The sequence below is a fragment of the Phyllostomus hastatus genome, unplaced genomic scaffold (genome assembly GCF_019186645.2).
Source record: "Phyllostomus hastatus isolate PE091 unplaced genomic scaffold, TTU_PhHast_1.1 phas_scaffold_1674, whole genome shotgun sequence".
In the NCBI taxonomy this organism is placed as follows: domain Eukaryota; kingdom Metazoa; phylum Chordata; class Mammalia; order Chiroptera; family Phyllostomidae; genus Phyllostomus; species Phyllostomus hastatus.
In genome coordinates, this window is record NW_025334011.1 from 18,409,267 (window position 1) to 18,435,717 (window position 26,451).

Here is a 26,451-nt window from a genome sequence, read left to right on the forward strand (position 1 = left end):
AAGAATTCAGGGAAAAATTTGGCTGAAGATAGTCTGATATTTAATTAGTTTAGATTGAGATTTCATGGTAATAAAGTTGATGCATGTTCTGGTATTTTATGTGGTGATAATTTTATTAGAATGTCCCAGAGCTTGATTTAAAACAACAATATTTTCGAACACTATTTGCTGTGGGGATGGAGTTCCCAGCACCCAGAGGGAGATCCAGGGCTTTCTAGAAATGGGAGGCATTTTCTCAAGAGAGAAGAAAGGGCTGCAGTGGACAGGCACTGGGCACTGCACAGGAGCTGATTTTCCAGGGTGCTCTGTGAACCCCAGGATGAAAGCAGAGTCCCTGACTTACAGAGTGTACCTGAGTGTTCTTTTTTCTAGCTTTAAAAAAGTTGTATTCACAGTTTTATGCGGTAAAAGCTTTTCTTTGTCAAAAGCTGATGAGACAGATGTTTCTGTGCTGGGTTGAAAATTGTTAGCCATTTGACTTCTTTCTTGAAGTAATAGTTCTAGTTAAATATTTTTTGTTCTGTATAAAAACATAAATAACATTTCGTTCTGCTAGTTTATTTAGTTTTGCTCCTTGGACCCTGTCAAATAAACTGACAACTACATTGTTCAGATAGCTTGGAAACAAAAAATTTTGTTATCAAGTTGAAAAAACATTATGAAAACATCATGATAGTTCGATTCAAAAAGGTAGTAGAAATCAGTGTAGTCTAAACAAATTTGATATGAAATTTTTGCTATGTGTTCTTTGTATATGTGTTTTTAATATGATCTTTAATTTTTTTAGAAGTTTGTAGGGTTTATTTTAAAACTAAACTTGTTGGATTTTGAATGTTTGCCTGGAAATCTTCAATATTCAAAAGTGCTTTTTTTCTCTTCATAGGTTTTGATTAAAAATTAATTATTGGGTGAGCCATTTAATATTTTCATCTTTTGATAAACAACACAGAGTTACAAAATGGATAAATTAGGGTAAATTACTTTCTCTTTAAGGAAGTAATTACTATAAAAGGGTATTAAATACCAGTTCCCTGAAGCATTGAAAATGGGACATGATTAACTAAAGTATACCTTATAGTCAGCCATAAGAAACCAGCATTTCTTAGCATCTCATATGTTTAGGCATTTTTTTTCCTTGCTGTGTGGATCAAATGTAGCATTTTTTTTGAAGCCTTTAATAGCAGAGGTAAGTGCATATGTGTCATTAGTTTGTGGCTGGGCTGCCCAGTTGGCCCAGTCAGTTTATTAATGAGGCCAAGGTTTGGGCTCCATCCCTGGATAAGCCAATTACTATAATTTCTCTCCACCCTGAATGCATTAGGCTGCACCAGTTATCACTGGATGCCTGTGAATACTTAGGAACAGATATTTTTGGCACAGATCTTTGCAATTTGAGAACTGGTATGTTCATTGCTAGAGAGAACTGCAGTCATTAAAGAAAGAAAGGTTTTCCCCAAGTTCAGCATTGTGGTTAGCCAAAGGTTAATCATAAAACTCCCTTTACTTTACTGATGATTTTTGAAAATGATTCTAATCTATATTGAATAAGCCACAGTTAAAATTTAGTGCACAATTTCACATTAGAATAGAAGCATACTCGTTTTATTTTTATTTGGTGATTATTATAAGCTGTTTCAGGATAATTGTTCTCACCATCTTTCATGGTTAATTCTCTAGATAATTTTATAGAATGCGTCATAAATGTTTAGCATCTCTGAGATGTACAGAGATCATCTAGTTTAATTTTCTCACCTTACAAGTGAAGAAATATGATTCTCAGACAACCTGCTGAGGTCACACAGGGTGTTAGGCTCAGCTCCAAGTTGAGAATTCAGGTTCCTTTACCAGCTTGACCCACCCCAACCCTGTTCCCAGGGAGTGGGGTGTCTACTCACCCTGGATATCAGCTTCCATCCTTAGCATTTTCTTCCTTCTTTGTTAAAGTTAGCTTATAGGAAAAACATCTAGTCCATGTTCTGAGGTATTAGTGTGATCCATTTTAAGTTTATTGTGTATCTGTTCAAATGTATGTAAAACTTGGCATTCTTACTTAAGATATGATTGTCCTGATATGAGAATTTATAATTTCTTTACATGGACATTTCTAAACAAAGCTATGATTAAAAAATAAAATATCAAAATGGCTAGAAAAACATAGTAAGAAAGATTTTTTTAGGGGAGAGGAAATAGTAAGAACTTTTGAATATCCACTATGTGTTAACTATTAAAAAGTATTCAAAAGGGTATGAAAGCTTACAAGTTCCTTTCCTGAGGTTTTTAGGAATTTTTGCATAATGGAGAAAACATCTTTCAACAGAAACAGTGGGTATAAACAGCTAAGTCACCATTACCTTTTTTTTAATCCTCACCCCACTGGAGGACATGTTTATTGTTTGATTTGGAGAGGGGGGAGGGAGGGAGGGAGAGAGATAGAGATAGAGAGAGAGAGAGACAGAGAGAGAGAGAGAGAGATGAGACAGAAACATCATTTGGTTGCCTCCTGTACATGCCCCGCAACGAGGACTGAGCCCACAACCTGGGTATGTGCTCTGACTGGAGATGGAACTTTGCAACCTTTTGGTGCATGGGAGGATGTTCCAGCCAACTGGACCCCTTGGCCAGGGCCACAGTTATCTTATTTTCAATCATTTTGTGGAATTATCCTCTTCCAAAAATTATTTTAAATAACATTTTAGTTATACTGTTGTTTATTCTGCTTAATTAATTGTGGTTATCACCAGTAGCTTGAATAGTGACACCCCAGAAAATTCTGGAAAACGGCATTCTTGTTCATGTCTAACTGTTCTGTACTTATCCGCAGTCACTTGGGGAAGGGAACTTCCATCTGAGGAGTTGTTAAAAATGTTTAATCAATGTTTTACAATTTTTTTTTGTTTCTTTAACAACATGATAGATTTCCAAACCATATGCAAATGATTTTCCAGCATCCACTGTTCAGGATTATCTGAACCGCTTTCCTATTAGTGTGTGTAATTGAGTTTTGATCACAAACAGCTGTGTTAAGTCTTAGCCCTCCTACAGATGAAAGGTATGATACGGAGAGGAAAGTAATCTGGGAGGCTCTAAGACCCACTTAGATATTTTATATGATGACAAAATGTATATGAGTGTACCAATTAGGACTGCGTTTGTTGCAAGTGTCAGAAGCCACAGGCCTGTGTGGCATTAGGATCAGGTCCAGGGGCCTGAAAAGCTCAGGGTGAAACTGGCTTGAGGGCAGGGCTGTGCCTGCACACCCAGAGGCCATCAGAACTCAGTTTCTCTATCTCTCTCAATTCTGTGTCTTCTGTATGAACCCCACTTCAGGTTGGCTTACCTCATGAGGCTGTAAGATGGCCACCACACCTTCAGCTTACATCTTAGAAGGTGTGAGCTGAGTGACGGAGAGGCTCCCTCCCGCCAATGACATCACTCTTTCTCTCTGAACTAACCACTGAGCTAAGGGAGTGTGGCACCATGTCTGGCCAGTTCCACGTCACAGTATACACCTTTGGAAAGAGTTGGGGGACCTGAGTTTTCAAAAGAAAGTCAGGGTGTTGTACCAAAAGAAGGGGTGATGGGTGCTGAGTGGTCAAAGAATAATAAATGCTGGTTGCAATATTGATGATATTTTGTGTTTTCCATCTTATAATCATTTCGTAATTTTACATTTACAGGATCTGGCAGAGTAATGCCTGCTTGAGTGTGGTTGGTAGGGTAATAATGTGGGTGAAATAATTTATTGTTTTAATTTGAACATTTCACCTAAAACGTCATATGGTGTGCTTGAGTGTGATACTACTATGTTACAGAATTATATGCTTATGATTTTGTAATAAAAAATTTTGTAATAAAAAGTGGTGTTATTTGTGCTGGACCCTATATTATGAAATGCAATAGTATCCTTTATTTCATAATAGTAGGAAGGGAGTGAAATAAACTATTTTCCTGTGTTTATTAAGCTAACATTAAAATTCCTTTTTTTTTTTTTTTTGCCTGCATTAGTATTTGAACTGCTTTGGGCCGACTGTCCCTCCACTGGGACTTAACCTTGAACCAGTCTATTTTTTAACTGTATGTGTTTTCTATCTAGCCGAAGCTTGTACCCATGTTGCAAGACAGTGAATGAAATCAGCTGTGTTAAACTGGGAGTTATCCACCAGATTTTAGTGAGGGAGCTGTGACTAAATATATGATGACTCTGAAGCTTTCATGGAATGTTTTGAGCATAGTACTGATTACACTTGGGAAAATAAGAAATTCTTGCCTGTTGGAATAGAGAAATAATAAATTTAAAGTATGCTTAGTGTGTATAAGATGATTCAAGAAGTACTGATACTTATGGAGAAAATGACTCTATTGCGAACAGAAGCAGCAACAAGAGCCAGATGCTGGGGCAGTGATCATCCGCTAAGCCTCTACTGCTGCCTTTTCTAGAACCCAGGGTGGTGTGGGCTGTGCCACCCCAGTGGCCTTGAGGTATGAGAGGCTGTCCACATTTCAGTGGCTCCTGATGACAGTTTGCAGGGTTTTGGGGAGCATGAGTACAGGGTGGAGATAGGGGAGGGACGTGACTGGGGAGACACACAAGGGTTCAATCACGAAGCTTTGGTGTCTAGACGTTACCCGAGAAGAATGCAGAGACACTGATGAATTTTAAACTGAGGAACGAAGTCCCCAGGTTTGCAATTTGAAAGCTCATTTTGGAGGCAGATTGCTGAGGAAAGAGGACAGAATGAGGGATTAATAGGAACGTATTGTGGTCCTCTGAGTGAGTGAGGTGGTGGCTGGAATGTGCCTGTGAAGGGAATGGAGACAAGTGGGTTAGATTTGAGATAAGGAAAGAAAATCATTAGCATTTACGGCTGGGGTTTGGGTGGGAAGAGATAGAAGAAAAGAAATGAGAGGAAATTGGAAACCTGAAATTAACTTGTTAATTTTACATAGCAATGTCATGAATAGGGTAACTCACAGATCTAGTCATCTTATACTAATAACCTATATATTCTTCACTTAGAAAAGTAAAAGGATTCTGTGCTGTGATTAGAGAATTTAATCCTAGATGAGCCTTTCCTGGGACTGGGATTAAAAGGTCTCAAACCAGAGGAGTGTTTAGGAAGCTAGGAAATTGATGGTTGGGCAATTGATGGTTTGGACTTAAATCTTAATTTGGGCCTGTCCTTTAACTGGGGGGTTGCCTAGCTGATTACATATGTTTCTCATATTTTATTCCTTAATTTCTTCTGCAGTGTTTCAAGAAATGCTGGGAGCCATATCACTTAAACAAACAAAGACCTGGGACGGAACCCCCAAAAACATTTTTGAAAGGATATATGTTTCATATAGTGATTTAAGATTAAATTTATGCTTATAGTGTTTTTAAGATTAATCTTAAATATTTCAAAGAATGATATATTATTTCATTCTTTTTGGGCAAATACTATTTTCCCTATTCTTGAGCAAAGAGTAGAGATGTACAGGGCAATTTGGCTTGAATTCCAGATAAAACCAGGGGTGTAATTATTGTTTCCTGCATTGCACTGAATTAAGAATTCGTGCTTCATAACCTGACTTAATGTATTAGGGCAAACAGTGGTTGACAGGGAACTTGCAAAAGCACCATTCTTGTGCTTTTGTTCCATTTGCCTTTCAAGTTTAAATGGTAGTGGGAGCAGACAAACACCACTGATTTTACAATGTTCTTCACCCCTAGTGAGGGGCCTCTTGGTTGCTGCAATCTCTGGCAGAAGAATTGGAGCAGTGATTGGATTTGGTGGGATTAGTCTTTATCTGGTTGAAGCTCCTGCCTGCCTCCTCCCACTCTGGGCTTCCGGGCCAGGGTGCCCACAGTGCTTCTCTCCTCTCCTGCAGTCACAGCCTTGAGAACTGTTATCAGTTTCAGTGGCTGTGGTTTGTTACCCCTGTTTGTACTATAACTGGAAATTTGATAAGGTTATGTGCCTGCCAAATGATTTTGCTGTCAGGTGTAGATCCAGCAAAGCACTTTGGACAAGTCAAACATCAGTACAAAGGGGGAGGTGGTGGGGCAAGGATGACCTGTAGTAAAATCTCTTCACCCCGACTTTCTTACTTTTTTAACTTTAGCCCAGTGCCTTAACCTCCTTCATTAGTCCCATTTTAAGTGAATGTGACACAGTGACTTCCAGCTTCCATCTACAGAGCACTGACACAGTCGCCTGCCTCTAAAGGGTAAATGCTGGCCTTCACAGAGATTTGACTTTGAGTGTTCGATTCTGGGCCTGGAAACTTTATCTTCCACTGAAGCTGAGATTGTCTTAGAAAACAAGGTCTGTTCATGCCAGTGTCAGTTTAAATATATGGGTTACTGAGAGCCTAATTAATATGTTTAGTAAGCACTGCCCCTTTGTGTAAATGGAGGTAGGGGCCCAGTGCTTTGCATATGTTTGTCTCCCTGTGTCCTGCAACCAAGCAGTGATGTGATAAGTGTCTCTCATTGGTTCGTCATATTGTTCTAGGATTAACAGGTTTAAGTTTCTTAGACACCTTCTGTTTCTTTCTTGATTGGTCAATTAACAGTACCTCTGAGCTTTCTCATTATCTAAATCTCCTTACAGCCCACATTGATCATATAGCTTTGCTTTGGCATCTAGCTCATCAGAGAATTTCTCATTTGCTGGTGGTCATTTGGACAGTAGTTACCGCGGTGATGGTCAGCGTGATCAAGAGATGCTACAGGAGCTGTAGACACACTGCTGGTATTTTCCTACTTGGTTTTGTGAAATTATGGACTGAAAGTAGCTATTCAAGTATAACTCATCTTGACAGGGGTTTCATTATACGCTGTAAGCACAGTTCAAAGAAATAATGAATTTACATCCAGGGTAGTTTTGTTTGAGTTTATTTAAAGCAACGAAATGCACACAATCTCTATAATAGCTCTTGCTACTGAAGTATTGATGGTGCTGACAAAGAGAAAACTCAGACCAGATGGTTTCCAAACAGTGGAACCACCTGGCTCTTTGGCAATGCCAATTTATTTCTGTTTCTCAAATGGTTGTATTTTCACAGACTGTGATATATATATATATATAAGTGAGACGTTCACAGGCTCAGGCAGAACAACATTCCAAAATTAGGATTATTAAGAGACATTAAAACACTTATCCGTGTCAACTCACACTGACCCCTCTCTTCCACTTCCATTACTTTTAGAGTCCCGTTTTTTTCTTCTTTCTCTTTGTAACTGTGAAACCAAGTTCTTTATTTTCACACTGCAAGGAAAGAAATGCTGTTGCTTTTTGCTATGTTTATTCTGGAGGGAAAAGAAAGACCATTTGTTCTTTTGTGAAATGGACTTACCCAGAGCCTGTTAGTGTCTTTAGGCCAAAGGGGAGGCTTTTAGGTCAGCAAAGGAAGAATGTAGTAATTGTACCTGTAGCACCATGGAATTACACCAAACTGTGGAACTTGAAACTTCATAGAAATAGAGCCAAGATAATATAGCAATTGATGTGCAGACTTATGCAGTAGTTTTTGTAATTATAATGTTAAGTTAAACTTTGGGGGTTTCTTAGATTATTTAATATCTAATTTTTCATGTTGGAAATCAGAGTTAATTTAAAAGTGAAAATACTGAATAATCCATGGACTTTTCTAAGTTGGTGCTTGAGGATGGCGATCATTTTAAAGTTTCATTTTGAAGTACTTACCCTAGATTTTTACTCGTTTGATGAATACCCATGGAGAATCTTATTGGTAGTGTGTGGAACCTTAAAGATCTAACACTTGCTAATGTATGTAACATGTAAGACAATTTAAATGTTATTTCAGAACTTCTTTACATTGTTGTTTAAAATCTAGGCTTTAAAAAGAAATAATTGTATATTTTTATTCAAATTACATTTTGTTCTAAGTGAAAGTCTTTGATGAAGTTTATGAAATGTTTAAATTACCATCTGACAATGTGACAGGGTAGAAGGGAACAAAAGCTTTCATGACAGATCTGGGTTTGAATCCTGACTCTGCTGCTCACCAGAAAGTGATGCTAGGCTTGTGTCTTAACCAAGAAACCCCAACTTACTGTATTAATTAGGGTTTCTGGCCGCAAGGGATAGAGAACCCAACCCTCATTTTCGAACAAGGTGATAGTTTTTTGAGGGTATCAGGGTACACAGTACCCTAGGGTTCCAAGGTGGGAATATGCTTGTTTCAATTTCAGGAACCTTGGGAATCAGGACTCAAAGGCCACCTGGGCAAGACTCTCTCTGCCTGTCTGTATTCTGGTAGTGGTCCACCTGGCTGTCCAGAGTTCCCAAGTTGTAAATCACAGAGTTTCAGTTACCAGAGGGAGAGACTCACTCTACACATTGGGCCTCCACTCCCAAATCCCCAAAACATCTTGATTTGGACTAGCTAAAGCCAGATGACTGTCTACCTTTGTGGCCAATCAGTGGTGGTTAAGGAAGTGGGTTATGTAGGAAAATGATGCCTCCTGGGTAAACCTAAATGGAGGGGGTGAGGCATGGGACTATGACTAGGAAGAAGGATGTTTTGGGTGGGCCAAAGAATAGGATTACTATAGAGAAACTACATTTCTCATATGTAAAAAATGGTAAAATCAATACCTCTTTTGCAGAGTGGTTTGAAGATTAAGCAAGTTAGCCTGTCAAATGCCTCATGTAATGTCATACACTTCGTAGGTCTTTAATAAATGATAGCTGCTATTACATAGCAGGCAGACAGCAAGCCCGAGTTTCTGAACACTCACACCTGTAATCATGTGAAGCTCTCGCTGTTAACTAAGAAGCCTGAGAGTCCATAATTCTCCACTTCATTCTTCAGCACTTCCAATATATTTATTGCTAATAGTTTCTTTCCTGTGTAAGACCTGAATTAGTACTAAGTTTCTAGTTGTAACAACAATATGTTAATAACCTGTTGACATATCTGGGAGATTAATGTTTTAAATAAATTTTGTATTAAGGATTTGATCTTAAAATTTTTTTAATTAAATGCCTTGCTGAGATCCATCAGTTTTTCTGTGTGGTGGGAGCTGCCTACCATGGTAGCTAATCCGGTGTCAGCGTGTGCACATAAAGTATAGTGCATTTAGATTTACTCTTCGTTTGCATTTTTTTTCTGTAACAGTTTTTCTTTTTCCTTTTTCAGTTTTGCAGGAGTGGAAGAACTGTTTTCTTATAGAAAAACAGTTGGCGTTGCCTGATGGATAACATCATTGAGGTGTAGGAGGGTTATTAGGACCAATTTTAATGACATTATCAATCTGTTAGGGAGCAGGCGAATGTAAGAACAGGGAGGAATCATCTGTCACCTTCTTCAGCTGTGACTCTGAGATGAAGGACGGGTTATTTTCACTTTCATGACTGTTTTGTGTTAGTTCAGCTCTGTTTACATTTGCTGAATTCTTGTTTTTATCCTTATTTCTTCTCTTTACTGAAGTTTGGATGTAGCTTTCTTTTTTAATAAATTACTAATTCCCTAATTTTTTCTTTCCTAACTAGCAATTACCCATTTCTTAATACTTTATAATTCAGGCTAGGCACACAGGAATGTTCCCTGTTGTAATTTATTATCTTCTCCTTAATTTAATTTTGCACGATATCTTCTGGTTCAAAATAATTTCAGCATATTCCATTCTGTGTGTGAATTAGAGATTTATATTTTAAAATTATAATCATGTAATGGGATGAGGTTGACTTTCTCTAAAGGATTAATAGCTGAGGAACACATGTCTAGAAATCAAAATTCATAAATCCTCTGAATTATTAAATGTTATTTAAAAAGTAACATGGCAACATCAAGTGGCAACAGACAGGCTCCATTAGTCCATCACTCTTCAGAACTGCATCTGGCATTGCAATATTAATTTTTTGCCTCTGCAGTACCTGAATAGTTCATTGGATGACACTTTACTTTCCTGAACAAGTTAATTATCATCACCAAATACTTAATTTACTCTGCAGAGTAATTTATAACTTTTGGAGGAATTTAGTGGATTAGTTACATTTTTTCTATTATGAAATTCTCAGTGAAAATATGCAACATGTATATATATTTTAGGCTCCAATTTTTTTATTTTATGTAAGATGTTTGCTGTGAATCACTTTTCCCACCAATATTACATTTCTAGCAATGGTATTCTGCCTTCTGGCCTGATCCTTACTAAATGAAAATTTAAACAATAGTTTTGTTCCTTAAGAAATACCCAGGAACACATTTTGAGTGAAAAGTGTGGGCTGTGTTAAGCTTTTCTTTGGGTGATAATTTTTGTACCTTCTGTGACATCACAGTATCCATTACAGAAAATGAATTAGTTACAATTTTAAGTTATGTAGATCTTCTGGAATCCTCTACTTAGAAATATTCAGTGATTTCACTTTCCTTTTTGTTTATAGGACATTGTTTATATCTTGTTTGTGTTCAGTTGAATATTTTTCATTTTGGCAATGTTTTCCATTGTCAGATGAATTGAAAGATAATATCTGGGGAGAGGCCAGAGAGAGACTTCTGTCCCCTACTAGCTCTGTAACCTCCTCAAAATCTTTTCCTTCATCAATGAAATGGCCATTAAAATGTACACCTGCTAGGATTTATCTGAAGATAATATAGGTAAAACATATTTTATTTTTTATTTAATTTTTAAATTTATGTTCTATTTCAATCCCTAAAAGACTGAAGGAGCTCTCAAATGCAGCAGGCGGAGTGCTGGCTCATGTGGTCGGATGGATTCTCTGGACACCCTCAGTGCAGTGTCTGGGATGTAGTCGACCATCAGTAGACGTCAGGCATCATTGTTATCATCTCACTTAATCCTCACAAAAGTACTATTAGTATGGCACTACAATTATGCTCATTTTGTATATGAGTAAACTGAGGCTCAGAGAGGTTAAGTAACTTGCCTGAGGTCACACAGCTAATAAGAGATGGAGCCAGAGCCCAAGACATTGCTTGTCAAATTCTGAGCCTGAGCTGTTAACCCCTAAGCTACGTGCCAGTGTCTTAGGGATCATTTTTAATTATCTTAGCTTCTTGAGAAATTAATTAAGATACACCTTATTATGCATTCAGAGTATTTGTTTCAAATACAACTGAGACTTTACAGTTTTTTAACTGAAAACAATTCGGTTAAAAGTAAAGGGATTCCAAATCTGATAAAGTTGGATTGTGAATATAACATAGAAAACTGACAAGTCTGTACATATCAGTAAGTACCGCTGCAAATGCAGTGAAAGGCTAATTTAAGGCTTAGAAATCTATGAAAATTATTTTAATGCTTTTTAATTATGTTTAAAAAGGTAATTAAAATTTTAATTTCATTTAATTAACCATAAATTTACAAATTATGACATTAATTGATAAAAAAAGCAAATTTGCTGTTTGAGCTTATTTGACTTAACATTTGTTAAAATTAACTTCACCTTACAAAAGAGCCCTTAATAAGATTTTCCTTTGTAGTTGTTTAATTCCCATTTAGCATTGCAAGATTAGCCAATTTTCTGCATTTTAGATATTAAAAATACAAAACTAGATGGTAATCAATCATGAAATAGTTATGAAGCTTTTAATACATGCTAAGCACCAAGCAAAATGCAGTGAGATAGAAAGAAGCATATGGCCCAGTACTTCAAAATCTACTGAACTATGTAATTGAGCACTAAGTTCCGCAGATCAAACTAAGAATTTTGCATGTAGTTTAAAAATAATATGACCCTCATAATCTTTCCTTGAAGAAATGTAAAGTATCCATCAAGATAATAAAATTGGTCATTGATTTCATGGTAGCAGGTGGAGACTGTGTGAAATAAAGGGGAGAATAACATGAATCAGTAGTAAATGTGTCTGTAGATTTTAGGTCTCCTTTACACATATCCTGATAAGGTAAGCTGCTTTACAGCTAAATGATATTCTTTATTTGTTGACTCTGTGGTCCTGGATTCTTCTTAGCCATCTGGTGTATGGTGATCGGCCAAGGTTCCCCTCCCACTGCTACCACATTGGACTGTTCCATGTATGGGATCTCCTGCAACACCCTTTCTACCCTCTCCCGATTCCTATTTTTCCTGCCTTTTTGCTTCAGTTCAGTGTTTGCCAATATAGTCAAACAGCTTCATTAAAATGAAGAAACTTAGATTGGCTGATTCAACTTTCTGCACAGGGATGCCACGGGCTTGCTCATTTGCCATTTATGGAAAACCCAAGTCTTGCTTTTAGCTGGCTGAAAATATGACCTGAATTCCGGTTCTCATCTTCTTTATCTATGCTCATGGTCTTGGTTTAACCTCTGGGTGCTTTAGCTTCCTCATCTGGGGTTTTAAAACTCTGCCCATACTTTATTTGAAAATGATTGTAAAATATTTGGTCAGTAGAAAAGACTATATGGAGTGTACATGAAGGTTTTATAGTATGATATTAAAAGGATCACATGTGTACCTACTTTCCAACTTAAGAACTTGAATGTCATTGGGAATAGTGAAGCCTCTTTTCATGAACAGGTATCAATGAGCAGATCTTACCACTTCTCTAGATGTCATGCTTATCAAGTCCTTTTCCCTATTTATTTACCACATATCTATGTAGCCCTTGCTTTTTTCCCTTCAACAAAATGTTTCTGAGATTCATTCATATGGACCCATGCATCTGTAGTTCATTTATTTTTATTCCTGAATAATATTCCATTGTATGAAGAGACGATAATTTGTTCATTCTCCGGTGGATGTAATGTCTAAGTTGCTTCCAGTTTTTTTGATGCTACAAAAGCATTATTATGAACATATTGGTCTATGTCTCCACATGCTCATGGTCAAGAGGAGCATAGTTGGGGCTGGAGCCACTGATCCATCTTGGCCTCATTGTTGAATTTTATTTATTCTCCTTTCAGTCTGTTGTTCAACAGTTTACCAGTCTTGGGTTCTGTTGGCTTTTTTGTAATTGCAGAGGGGAGACGGGTATAAGGGGAATAAACGATAATGGAAAAAAATACAATAAAAATAAATGAAAAAATAATAACAATGGCTTTCTGATTAAGAATAGTCTTTTTCTTTAGTCGTTTTCATTTTCTACATTTGTTTATATTGTTATAATAGTAATAACTATGGTACTTGCAGCATTTGGGGGAGAGAACATATCTCAGAATTAGCAGGTAATTGAGTGTGCAGCTCCGCTCACCATTGTGTGTTTTAAAAGTCTTCCCTTTCCATCAGTGTGAGTCTTTTTCTTATGCTGGGCTAGAACCACCCTGGTTTCTAGCTTCCCCTGCAGTGTGAACTTCTGAGTGTTACTTGCTGATGACTCTAAACACAAAAAATATCACCGAGCAAGCACACATTGGCAAAGATGATCATATTTAAGCAACAAAGGTCACTTTTTAAATTTGTCAGGAAGGTGGAAACCAATATTTGCTAATGCCCTAGTAAGGGTGTGTCCTTGCTTCATGTTTTCACATGTCCTTTATGTTAGCCCTCCAAACATTTGGTAGTATATTGCTTTGCTTTGCTTTTCTTATTGTATTGCTGGTAATCAGGAGTGTTAGTGAAATTGAACAAACCAAGATCACATAACAGAATTAAGGTTTAAATTCAGGTCTTTTGACTCATGATTTGGGGTTCTAATCTGTAGTACGGGAAGATAAATGTTTATGTGTGTGTGTTCATATACAGATACATGCATGTGTATGTAAAACATGTAAACATGTAAAAACATGTAAAAACATGTCAGTATTTGGTAGCATTTGGTATTTGAAATACATTTTTATGTTACTTCTGAAGAAGAACATGGCAAATCCTATAGCCCATTGTGTATGTTCTTTACATTTACATTAAGAATGCATTTTCAATGTACCTTTCTTCATTTTTGAAGGGATAAGCCCACAAGAAACAAAGATTGCATTACTTCCCAGGTAGAGCACGTTCTCTTTCTGAACTCACAGTGGCATCTTGCTTCTGCACTCCCTTCCGTGTTCTTCTTGACCTGTTCTGACAAGATTGTGAGCTCACTTGGCTGGGGAGCTGAGGCTGAAGCTGGGCGCAAGGACTCTGTCGGTCTTCTTTGGTCCTTGATGATTCTCTAATAATGATCAACTGGGGAATGCTCCTGATTGGTCTCCTCCTTCTGCCCTGCTCACTCCAGTTGATTAATATAGTGGCCAGAAAGAGCATGGAAAACCAGAAGTCTGCCACATTGCTGTTCTGCCACAGCCCTCACCTCCTTCAGGTCTTACTGAAATGTCACCTTTCCACTGGGGCCTTCCCTGACCACCCTGTCTAAAAGGGCAGTATTCCTGACCCTTCTCACTTCCTTTCTAGCCTTATTTTTCTCTTAGGCTTACCACTAACATACCACTTATTCAACTTACATAGGTCTTGTGTCTTTTCTGTTTTCCTCACTGTAATGCAAGCTCCATGAGGGGTCAGATTATTAACTCTTCTTTGCTGCATTGTTCCCACACATGGAATAGTACTTGACACATAGTAGGTACTCAATAAATATTGTTTTTATAAACAAAGGATTGAATAGATGAACATTGGAGGAGGAGATTCCAGAGAATGCAGTTCTGAGAATACCACCATTATTATTTGTGGGATCAGCACGAAGTACTTTTTAATGGTAGAGTAGACAAGACACCAGAGGTGATCATTTTGTGTCCAATCCTGAAACATAAGGGAAGAAAAGGCATTTTTACTGAGGAAACAGGAGTTTATATGAGCCTTAATGAATACATGTTGAGTTAATGTTGAATGCTTATATGTAAAAACACCTGTTGTGGGCTGAATGTTTGTGTCCCCCCAAATTTTTATGAGAACTATTTCCCAATGTGATGGTATTAGGAGGGGGTGCTTTTGGCAGGTAATTATGTCATGAGAGTAGAGACCTCAGCAATAGGATTAGTGCCCTTTTAAATAGGAGACCATGGTGAGCTCTCTTACCCCTTCCACTGCTTGAGGTTACAGTGGTCTGTTTATCAGGAAGTAGGCTTTCATCAGACACCAAATCTGTCAGTGCCTTGGTCTTGAACTTCCCAGCCTCCAGAACTATGAGAGAAATTTCTGTTCTGTGCAAGCCATTTAGTCTATGGCATTTTTATTATAGCAGCCTGAATGGACTAAGGTGGGAACTATGGCCAGCAATTTCTTTTCAAATCTGGTCTAAATCTGTGTTTCTTAGCTTGATTTCCTGGGTCTTCCCTTTCACCAGGTGCTGCAGCCAAATGGCTCCATTTTTCAGTCCCTGAATATGAGATTCCTCTCTTATATCTGGAACTGGCCATATTCTCTCTCTGCTTCCACCCCTCTTCTTTCTCCCTCCCCTTCTCCCTCACTTCTTCCCTTTCTTAATCATTTATTAACCAACTCCCATAGGCCAGGTGCTATGCTAGGTTTTGGGATTACACAGATGAGTAAGATTTGACTTTGTCACCATGTTCCATGTGTTCTAGACCTAGTAGAGAGCTAGGATTTAGGTGGGTGGGAGTATGGAAAAGATAACTACTGACTAATGTCTACGAGGCCCCCTCCTTGTGTGCAGTAAAGATTGGGTGAGTTAGTGCTTGAGTTGTTGCTGGGTCTACATGGAGCTTGGTTGTGGATCACACCATTAAAAACGATTACACATCTTCTAAAAGTCTGCAAACCATTTATGATTTTGATTGTATCCTCTTCGGTACGTATGAGGCAAGCTCAAATCCTGAATTTTATGTCTTGCGAATGTGGAAAGGGCTGTTAAATGGTTATCAACTTAAAACCTATGATTCTGGGATTTAATAGCTTTTCTTTTCAGTTCTTTCTTTGGAAATTACCATTAAAAAACCCAAACTAATCACAAAAAGCATACTTGATTATGCTTTCTCTGAATCTGGCATTAGTGATGTTAGGATTTGGCTTATAGATTTTTTCTTCTTACCTTTTCATGCCTATTGCTATTATAACCTTGTCATCTTTCTTACTTTTATTATTTTACTGTTCTGTGCTCTAGTACTAACTTCAGGCTAAGCTGAATGGCTTCCCTGCTTAGTTAGGCATAAAAGGCCAAGAATCCACTGGCATGTGTATGTACCTCTCACACATGCTGGGAGATTGAGGGTTAATTTCATTCAGCATTTATTGTGGAAGAAAAATAATGTGGTAGAGGCCTTTTATTTAGGAAAATAAAGTAAGGGTTTCAGTACTTTTATACCTTAAATAAAAATATAGAGAGAAAATTATATATTTTAAAGTTTAAAGTAATGAGAATATCTACATTTGTCTATTTGTTGTCATCTGGGATTATTTTCTATCAAGTTTTTCTGGCAAAGGGAAATTTTTTAGTAGTCTCAAGGACAGTAGTGCTTGAGAGAATTGAATATTTAAATATAAATACAAAAACAGTCATTCATGCTCAACTGAGGAGACTTAAAATTTATGCTGAAAGTTATACTTACAGAATCATATTTTTTACTAACTACCCTAATGTTAATTATTAATATAAAATTTAATTTGAAAATGATAATTATGAATGTAAAATGGGTTATCAAAAATGCATTTTCATATTTCTTAGTATTTAGGCTCTTAAAGAAATAAGAATAGTCAGGGTGATATAAGCATCTCAGTCATTAACAAGCAGAATATTTAACTGGTGTGACAGTTATTATCATTATGCTAATAATAGGAGATGGGGCTCTAGTAAGATTAAGCATTAGCTATTCTGGTCCCCTGAGAAAACTGTAAAAGTCAGCTTCACTGGGTTGTAATTAGAAAAGAAGTATATTTAAACACTGGAAAAAAATCTTAGGTACCTCAGCACACAGTGTGCTAAGGGCATGTGCTTGAAGCCTTTCAATCTCTAGATGTGGTCTGTGTTATGAATACTTTCATAAGCATTTACATACTTGACATTTAGCAATATAGCAGTGTATAATCATATCCACATGCTTTGCTTTATGAAGTAGAATGAAAACTTTGTAAGGGCAGGGGTAGCCGTTGATGATTTTGTACGTCTTTTTCCCTCTTAGTGCAGTCGAGGCGCAAAATGATGCTTTGTCACTGACAAAATAGGCATAGGAGCAGTATAACTATTGATAATAATAACTATTATGGTGCATTTGCTTGCTTGCTATTGGCTAGGTATGAGTATTAGTAGATTTGATCCTATCCTTAGGATGTAGTAAATAGCACTATTTAAATATTGTTATTGCTGCCATTTTATGGATGAGACCCATGAGGCACAGAGTGGTTAAGTAACTTGCCTGAGATCACACAGTCAGAGGAGTTGCTGGGATGTAAACCAGGCAGTCTCTCGCTTAGCCCCTGCCTCTCACTTTGCTGCTTGCTGATAGAGCTGTTTCTGGAGGCACTGCTTCCATTTTTAGCAGCTTTTTATGGATTTGTGATTCCTCTGTTTACTTCTCTTTTTTTCTTTTATCCCCCTCCCCCACCCCCTACTGTTAGGTCAAGTACAAAAGAGATTTTGAAGAAAGCAAAGGGAGGGGCTTCAGCATCGTTACCGACACGCCTGAACTACAGAGGCTGAAGAGGACTCAGGAACAAATCAGTAATGTAGGTGGCTGTTTGTTCAGTGATGTGATGGCCCTAACTTGTGTTTCTGGGTGAGAAAGTGAGATTGGGTGACTTGAAGGTGTTTTTGTTGCTTTGGTATGTAAGCAGTACTCAGTGTACTCATAAAATATGCCAAGTTCACCTGTGAAATTACTTCTTTGATTTCAACAGTTATCTAGAGCCTAACACTTCAATAGCAGTGACTATATTTCTCTAACATAAAAGAAGCTATTGTAATTTAACATCTTACTCCATTTTGAATGGTTCTCAGCTTTGAATTCTTCCAAAAAAGGACTTTCATAGTTAAGTTTAAAAAACCCGACAGGTTTCCCCCCCCCCATGGGTAAACATGCAACACGTACACATATAAGGTCAAGTATCTTGAGAAGTTTCATATTTGCTAATTATGTGTATATAAAATTTTGTACTTCAGATCTTTGTAGAGATGAAGAATTAAATTTAATTTTTAAAACAAACATTTACATACGAAGTTGTTTTGAATTTGAAAGCTGTGTCTTATTCAGTAATATATTTTTTTGAAAAAGAAAATTGAGACTAACAAGTTCAAAGCATATTAGATACTGAAAAGTGTTAATTCAATACTAAAGGTGGATAAACAGCAGTTTTTACATTTTGTAATTTATGTCAGTGGTAAAATTTCTTCTGAAGTACTATATAAAGTTTGTTAAAATGTATATTTATATATTCAAGAGGAAATATGAATGAAAATCAACCACTGTGTACATGATATAAAAGTGTATGCAAATATCCATTTTTCATGAAAAATTTACTTTGTGTGTCACTGTATAATCACTAAACTCTGTATATCTAAATGTTATAAGTGATGTAGCCTTAATTTCTGGAAAGTGTTTAATTAGCCAATGGTTTGAAACTCACTGATATTTGGCCATCATCATATTTAGAGTAACAATTTGCCGATAGAGTGATAGTATATAATTTGAGAAAGAATTTTATTTGTCAAAAGTTCAGAAACAGAATGATGTTTAAAGAACATTTAGGGAGTGAGAGGAGGCAGAGTAAATACCATTTTTTTTCATATTCCGTAATGTTTAGCCATTGTTTGCTCTTTAAATGAGTATTTTATCTTAGTAAGGATTTTTTTCCTTTGAAGTGAAATGGTTGAATTTTAAGGGTTCATGCTGTTTGTCCTTTAGTTTTTCTACCCTGTCTCAACAATGCTCCAGCTATGAGTACTGAAGGTTACTCCCCTCATCTCTCTTTCTCTTCATTCTTTCCTTAAATCAGAAACCTATTTTTGCTTTTAAAAATGCAAATAAAAGATACTTGTTTATTCCAGTGGCAGTTACATTTGGTAGTGTTTCTTTTCTTTGCATTATTGTTGGGGAAGTTTTTTTTTTTTTAAATAAAAACAGTGCTTCACAAAACAAAGCTATAAATCTTCAACTATCACAGAAATTTATTTCAAAAAGAGCTAAACAATTTCTGCTAAAGACATCCACGTGACAGCTAACATAAGGATTGCAGTGGATTCAAAGGTAAGCCTTTTAATTTATATTCAAATTAACTCAATATTCATATTTAATAAGAAAAGAACTGATCATTTCACCAACCTTTATCATTAGCAGGAATATACATTTTATTCAATACCAGAGGCTGTTTGCTGATCTATTCTTCATTATGCAAAAAACCCATATAACATAGGTACGTATAAATCTACATTTATTATATACATAACAGTATATGAAATACCATTTAGATTCAACCTATAATTTAGACAATGCTGACTTTTTACAGCAAATAATTTAGGTTTCTTAGTATTTTCTTTGTGATTATCTTGATATTAGCAACCATAGCAGTCTTGCAAGTAGTACTTTCAGCACGATGAGGCATATTCATATTTGGATAGTAGTAAACATATAGATTTCCTAATGTTACTGTTAGGAATTTACTCTTGAAGAAAGGAAGCTGTTATGTATTCTGGGGTCTAGTGAATTTATTATTGCTTTATAAGGCCGCAACTTTATGAACTTTTCCGTGACCTCATGGGGTTTTCCATATTATCCAAGGATCTTTTTTCTATAAGAAACCTGGGTTAATCTGAAACTTGGTACTTTGGCTAGTTCAGTTTTCCACATTACTTTCAGATAAACCCAAACACTGAAATATATTGGGCAAATCCAGACAGATACTTTTGACAGTGGCCTGGACTGTGTCTGTTTTGAGATGCAGAAGGTGAGAAAATGTCCAGACTGGACAGACACCAGATTTGCTGCAGGAGATGCTGGGATGCTCCTCCTGGAGACTGAAGGATGTGAGATCTGAGCTGCACGGTTAACACAGGATGACGTAGTGGGTCAATTAAGCCAGGGTCTTCACAATCTTTATTTTTCCGATTGCTTCACCTTCTTACTTGTTTTTACTTTATTTAACTTTAAATGTTGTCTGGATCTTTCTAAGCTTCCTCTAATCCCTTTTGGACTGAAGAAAATATAAAGACATAAGACAGGGGATTTAATGACAACTCTTACGTGTTTTGGTTAATACGTTATGGATGAATGGGCAGTTTTGATTGCTTGTGTCTGTGTCAGTTTTTTTTTTCTCCCACTCTCATAATCATTTGTCCGGGATTTGAAGTCCTTTGGAACTGCCCACTCAGTCTCCATATGTTTGTGAGGTGTGGATAAAATACAGCTGTAAATTTGAAATTGTGTGTAATGAAAGAGGGAGGGTGGGTTTAGCCTTGACTTCCTTCTTTTGGGGTCTATAATGACAACATATTGAGCCTGGGAGATTTATTAAATGCTGTAATTTAAAATTCTTCTGCTCTGTTACTCACTTGGTAGAGCTGCAGAAAGAATAAGAGGCCAGATTACAGAATGTGCTGAGTGGTTGGAAAGAAACGGAACTGATTGCCAAATAAATATTTTTTTTTCCATGAAATTCCAGAGGATGTCTTATTGCCTCCTCCCCCTTCCACCTCCTAGTCCAATTCTGGGGCATGAATTCACAAATGACAGAAATATCCTAGCGCATCTCCACATTTTCTTTACTTAGTGGTATTATAAAAAATTATCTTAAAGGACAATGTACAAACATGAATGGAGGAATTCCTGTGTCTTTGGACATTTTTAAAAACTTTTTTTTCCTGTCGTCCTTATAGCTCTAGCTTGTGTGGGTAATTGTGAAAGCTTTTTCTAATTCAGGTGATTACCACCTTCATGTTTATAAGTAGTTCATTCAGGGAACCAGCAGCAGGAGAGCCGGGCAGAATCCACACAGACACCTGGGGGACTCACCCAGCCTAGAGGAGGATATTGATGGATTTCATTCTGCCTGCTTACACATTAATATAAACTGCATTTTCAATTAGCTGCGACAGTCTGTGGATAAATTGTGAAATGAAATGATAAAGTCCAGCTCTGAGAGACTTTTACAATCTTTGTGCTATAGATAAAATTTAGATGTTTATTTTAAAATTTATTTCAGGTGGCACAGAAATAATTTATGAAAGGGAAAAGAAAAAAACCTAGATGACAAAGCTTATATTTTACAAACTGACTGGAATAGTAAGTGTACCATATGTGATTTGTCGAGATTCGTTCCTGTCCTCAACTCACAGAAGAAAACATTGTGTGTGTCTGTGTGAGTGTGCACTGGTGTGTGTTAGCATCCGTGGGAGTCTTTGGAACCCCTTTTCTTAATCACCGGCAACATAGACAATAGTGTTTTAACCTGTTTTATGTTCTTTCCCTTCCCCTGTCAGTATTTATAATTCTGGTTATCTCTCCTGTTTCCCTAATACCCTTTTTACTACCACTTTCAATTTTGCATACCCATTCACAAGAAATGCTTACTTACTGTACCTCAAAAAACAAAAACAAAACTAAGATTGACGTGTTTTTAAAAAGCATTATAGGAAAAAAGTGTCTATTTAATTTGATATTGAAATGTAATTATTTTTAGTTTTTTGATGTGGCTACATAATTTTTCACTGACTTCTTAGAATGCAAAATAAATTATATGCCCATTAATAAGCTCAAGTGGATACTGTTGATTTAGTTCTCTGAGACTTTGTGAATTAACTTAAAAAACATTAGATTATTGGAGGAAAACATGGCCTAATAATTGAATAACAGTGTCTGTGGACTATTAAAAGATTTGATTCAAAGATAGGTTGTGTGTAAGGCAGGGTGAGCATGAAGGTGGGGTGGCTATCTAGGGATCTGATCTCTGTTTGTAATTTCAATAAATCATTTTGACAGAGACTGACTGTGGTCGTGTTCAGGATGCTGACGGTGTGAAATTGAGTTGTATGGTGGACAGAAGACAAGCAGTCAAGAGCAATCCCCAAAGGCAAAATTTGTTATGTAATTGGGTCAACTCATGCATGAGAAATGCATGCTAATTATAAACTGGTGGCAGAATTAGAGTGTATGAAGCAATTAGGTCTTGTATGAATCCGAACAACTGACATAGGATTTTTCTTTCTTTTAATATTCAGCAAACATATAAAAGGTTCTGTTTTAAGGCGAGAAAGGGAAAGGTTAGAAAGTCATTTAATGTTGAAATTAAAAAAAAATTTTGTCATTTTTGACCCTTTATATAAAAAAGCATAATAGTTTTATAATTAATGAAAAATGTATATGAACTCTTCTAATTTTGAGTAGTAAAATCTAGTACATTAAGTAGTTTGGAAGGAGAATGGAATAGTATTTTTGTTATAACTGAGAACTGCGTTGATTAACATTGATGATTGGTTATGAGGTCAATGGTTTAAATTTAAGCTCTTGAAATCTATTACTTTCACAAACTGAATTTATATGTTGCTTTAATGGGCCATACTTTATCTCCAACTTATCTCAACCAGTGACTCTGATGCTTTCTCAAGTATAATAGTGGGTCAGCATTATTTTAGGTCAGAGAAAGTGATAGGGCAATAACATGCATTTTCCTTCTAATACCTAACACATGTATGAATGCTTTATTCATTTCAAAACACTTTGACATATCCAGTCTAATTAGAGCTTCTGAACAACCTCTTCTCAGGGAAAGCATTTCTATAAGGAATACGTATACTTTCATGAGAAAAGTGTACGGAAAATTACCTTGTAGTCCTTTCTCATTTCCAAATCTGTGGTTTTCCTAACACCTGGTTTTGCTTTATTTTTCCACCTAGGGCAGAACTTCAAAGGTTGATCTCTTCTTTTTATCCTCAATTTTTTAGCCACAGTCACTTAAAGAAACAAACACATCCCAGACCAGTAATTACTTGTGCATGGCAAGTACAAGGGTTGTGGTTATAGAATGGCATTGTCTGAAGGGGAGGCTTGGGAAGGACACCCCTAATAAAAGAATTAACACGTAAGGCTTCTTTTTGAAAACAAGGTCTAAGGATCCAGAAAATGATTTCTGACGATCCGCCTTTTGTGCAGTCCCTTTCCCCCACTCTGCTCCTTTCAGTCCCACGGTGCTCAGGCCCTTATCGCCCGAGTTGTTGCAGAAGCCTCCTAATTGGGCTTATCGCCTTCCAGCCCCTTTCTGCTCCTTCCATTGTATCTTAAACACTGTCACCGTGTGACTCTTTCCAAAATTTCTTTTTCATCAAAACCCTAATTATGACCCACTAAAAGTTTTTCCTTGAACCTTAACTTTGAGGAGGATAAAGTCTACGCTAAGCCTTTAATTCTGACTTGGAGGATTCTCCACAATCTGCTCCCAAATTATTTTTCACCTCGGCTCTCACTGCCCTTCAACACTATCCTGTCATTTGTTTCAGGCCTGGCTGACTTGCTCTGTGCTGGGCTTTCACGTGAGTCATTCCTCTTGTTTGGAACAATCTTATGCTCTGTGAATGACATCCTCACCCCCATCCCAGACACACACTCAGAGCCGTGCTGCAGAGGCCTCTCGGCAGTGCTCCAAATGATGGCGCTATTATCTGTGCTACTCATTTCACACACCACACTCCACACTTTGGTTTAAATGTGTCACGTGGTATGTGTTTTACCTCTCTAAATTCATGAAGATGAAGATTATTCATGTCTTTTTCAATTTATTTTTTCTATATCCAAGAATGCATATCATGGCAGTTTGTACCTTTCTTGTCATGTCCTTAATTTAGGCTTTCTCTATCCCTTCCTTGGGTTGTGGGAATGTCTCTTGAGTGTTCTCACCTGTCATTAGTACTGCCTCTTCTCCCTCCCAAACTGTTCTTCTTGTGGTTTCTTGCCAGGTTCCTAAAACACACTTCTAATCATGTCACTGTCTTCCTTAAAATCTCAATGTCTCCCCATTGCCTTTGGGATAAAATGCAAAACCATTAACATGGAGTGTGAGGCTGTCTCTGGTTTAATCCAATCAAGGTCTACAGCCTGGGTGCTTGTCTTGGACCTGAGCCCTGTTCACTTCAAACTTCTGCCTAGAAGGCCATCTGCACCCTCTCCGTGTCCACGCTCAGCTCAGAGGCTGCCTCCTCTTTCCTGGCCTTGTTCTTCCCCTCCCCAGCCTGGCAGCCTGGTTCTATAGCTGCATTATGAGCTTTTTTCTCCTAGACCCAACTCGATGAAGATTTGGACTGTGTCTTTTTCTCTGTAGCCCCATGGCCTAGCACAGAGCTAAAATTGATAAACAAATGAATTGACTTCTTGTTTCAGCAAATCTTTTCCTCATGGCTTCACCCTCTGCCCAAGCAAGGCTGCCGGCTCTGGGACTTATTCAAGACCGTCCTGATAAACACACCTGTATCAGTATTTGAGGAGTGAATCTCCCTCACATTGTGTGAATTTCACCTTAAAATGGTGATTATTACAAGGAGTTTTAATCTTTCTAAATTTATTTAAATCAAACATCTACTAAGATCTATGTAGATATCACATCAATTTTCTTCCTTAAAACTCCTAGATCTTTTCCTCTTTCCATCATTTTCTAGCATAAAGTAGTTACCTAATAAATATTTGTTCAGTAAATGACTGAATTTTTTAAGGGTGTTATTTTTTATTTCCTCAAGTTATTTTTCTTTCTTTTTCAGGAAAGTCTGTCTTTCCATCCAAGTCTAGGCCAATAAAAATTTTCATAGGATAAAGGCACAGTACAGTAAGGAATTAATCAATCCCTTTAACACAGAATTACTCAAACCTATAATAATGCTTGACACATAGCAGGTACTCAGTAAATGTGGGTTAAGTAAATGAATGAGGCAATAATATTTAAAATATTGACTGTTTTTGCACATCCTTTTTCTTGAAACTTCTCTTTGTTTTAAAATTGCTTTGAAGTTGTCATTTGTGCTGCTTGATAAACACCTATTTTTCACTTTCTCCTGTTTTCACTTAAATATTTCTATAGTTTCATAAAAGATTGTAGCAGTATTCTCTCAGTAAAGCAGGACCAATTGCTTTCTAAATGTGGCATCTAAAAAATTCATTATATTAGAAATGCAAGAATTGGCCCTGTTTTAAAATGTCAGAGCCAGGGAATTCACTTTGGCATCTAAGGACCTGAGAAAAATGGCTTGCATTAGTGTCTGCTGGCTGCCATAACAAAATGCCACAGGCCGTGTGGCTTAAACAACTGCATTTATTTCCTTACAGTTCTGGAGGCTGGAAATGCCAGATCAAGTCAAGAAGGGTGGTTTCTTGGGAGAGCGCTCTTCCTTGCTGTGTCCTCACGTGGCCTTTCCTTGGTGCATGTGCATCAGAGAAGGAGATCTCTGGTGTCTCTTTCTCTTCTTGTAAGGACACTAATGGAATAGGATCAGGGCCTTACCCTGATGACCTCATTTAACCTCTATTTCTTAAAGGCTCTATCTCAAAATATAGTCATAGGGGAGTTAGGGCTTCAAAATTTGAATTTGGGGTGGGGGGAACACAATTCAGTTCATAACAGGACTAAAGGAGAAATGGTCTGCATATATCACAGGATAATCTGGAGGTGAGTAGCAGATGTTTTGTAACTGTAAGCTACTTTCATCAGCCAGTTCATTTAGTGAAGGGTGATAACACCATCTGTTGCCATTCCAGGAAAACTTTTACAATCAGTTTGGAATTTTTTCTGCTTTCAAACTCAACAATCTGAACTAAGAAACAAAATTCCTTTTAAGTCCTATTTCCAATGACCTTTATTGGTCCTTTCAAGCCCTTTTTTATTTGTGGTTTTTGAGCGATAGTCATTCACAGAAACAAAGATAAATTAGGTAGTAGTAATTATGTTTTTAAGTTTTCCAGGTCTCTGTGGAGCCGTGTAGCTCACTTGTGTCCTGGGCTGGCAGTTTGGCCTGGGCACGTGTGAGGAAAAAGGAGGGAGGAAGTGTGACGATGGAAAAGAAACATTGCTATGCCACAGGGGGAGTCTAATAAATACTATCTTTTTTTTTTTAAAGTCTCAATATCTGTGCATTATACAGATTTAAAACTTAAAAAGTATCTGACTTTTCTTCCATATTTTAGTATACATTTTGGGACATACCTATGGAGAGTACCTACTGAATGTTAAAGAAAAACCAGAAATATTGCCTATATATTTGTAAAGTCTCCAAATGTGACTATCACTTATAATTATGCCACATAATTATAATTGCAATGGCCATTTGGAGGTAAGTTTAAGACCTGGTTTTTTTAAAATTTAATAAGTGAAGTAGTCAAATGTCATTGCTACTTATTGGGAGGTCATGAATCAAGGGGGACATACAGAGGTTTGATTAAAACCCATTGGTAACACAAGCCAAGTTTATATAATTAAAGACTATTGCATGATTTAAGGTTAGAAGCAAGAATTTTCTTAAAGTGTATGCAGATATGTTCTCTAGTTTGCTTTTCATTTTCCTAGAAGAACTATGTTATGGATGTTGCTTTTTAAAATTTCTTGCTTGTATTTTCTACTATAGCTTTTCTTTTACATTGCCAGGGCTGCTTTTGTAGCCTTTTGCTCCCCTGCACAAAATTAT

The 26,451-nt window shown here is 37.0% G+C and overlaps 1 protein-coding gene across 1 annotated transcript in view; it reads left to right on the forward strand.

The window, feature by feature from the left end:
- The window catches only part of NEBL (nebulette), a 339,975-nt gene that overhangs the window by 162,861 nt on the left and 150,663 nt on the right, over window positions 1–26,451 (forward strand). The window contains exon 4 of the mRNA XM_045857680.1: window positions 17,421–17,528. Coding sequence (XP_045713636.1) covers window positions 17,421–17,528 — 108 coding nt within the window. The remainder of the gene's footprint in view (window positions 1–17,420; window positions 17,529–26,451) is intronic.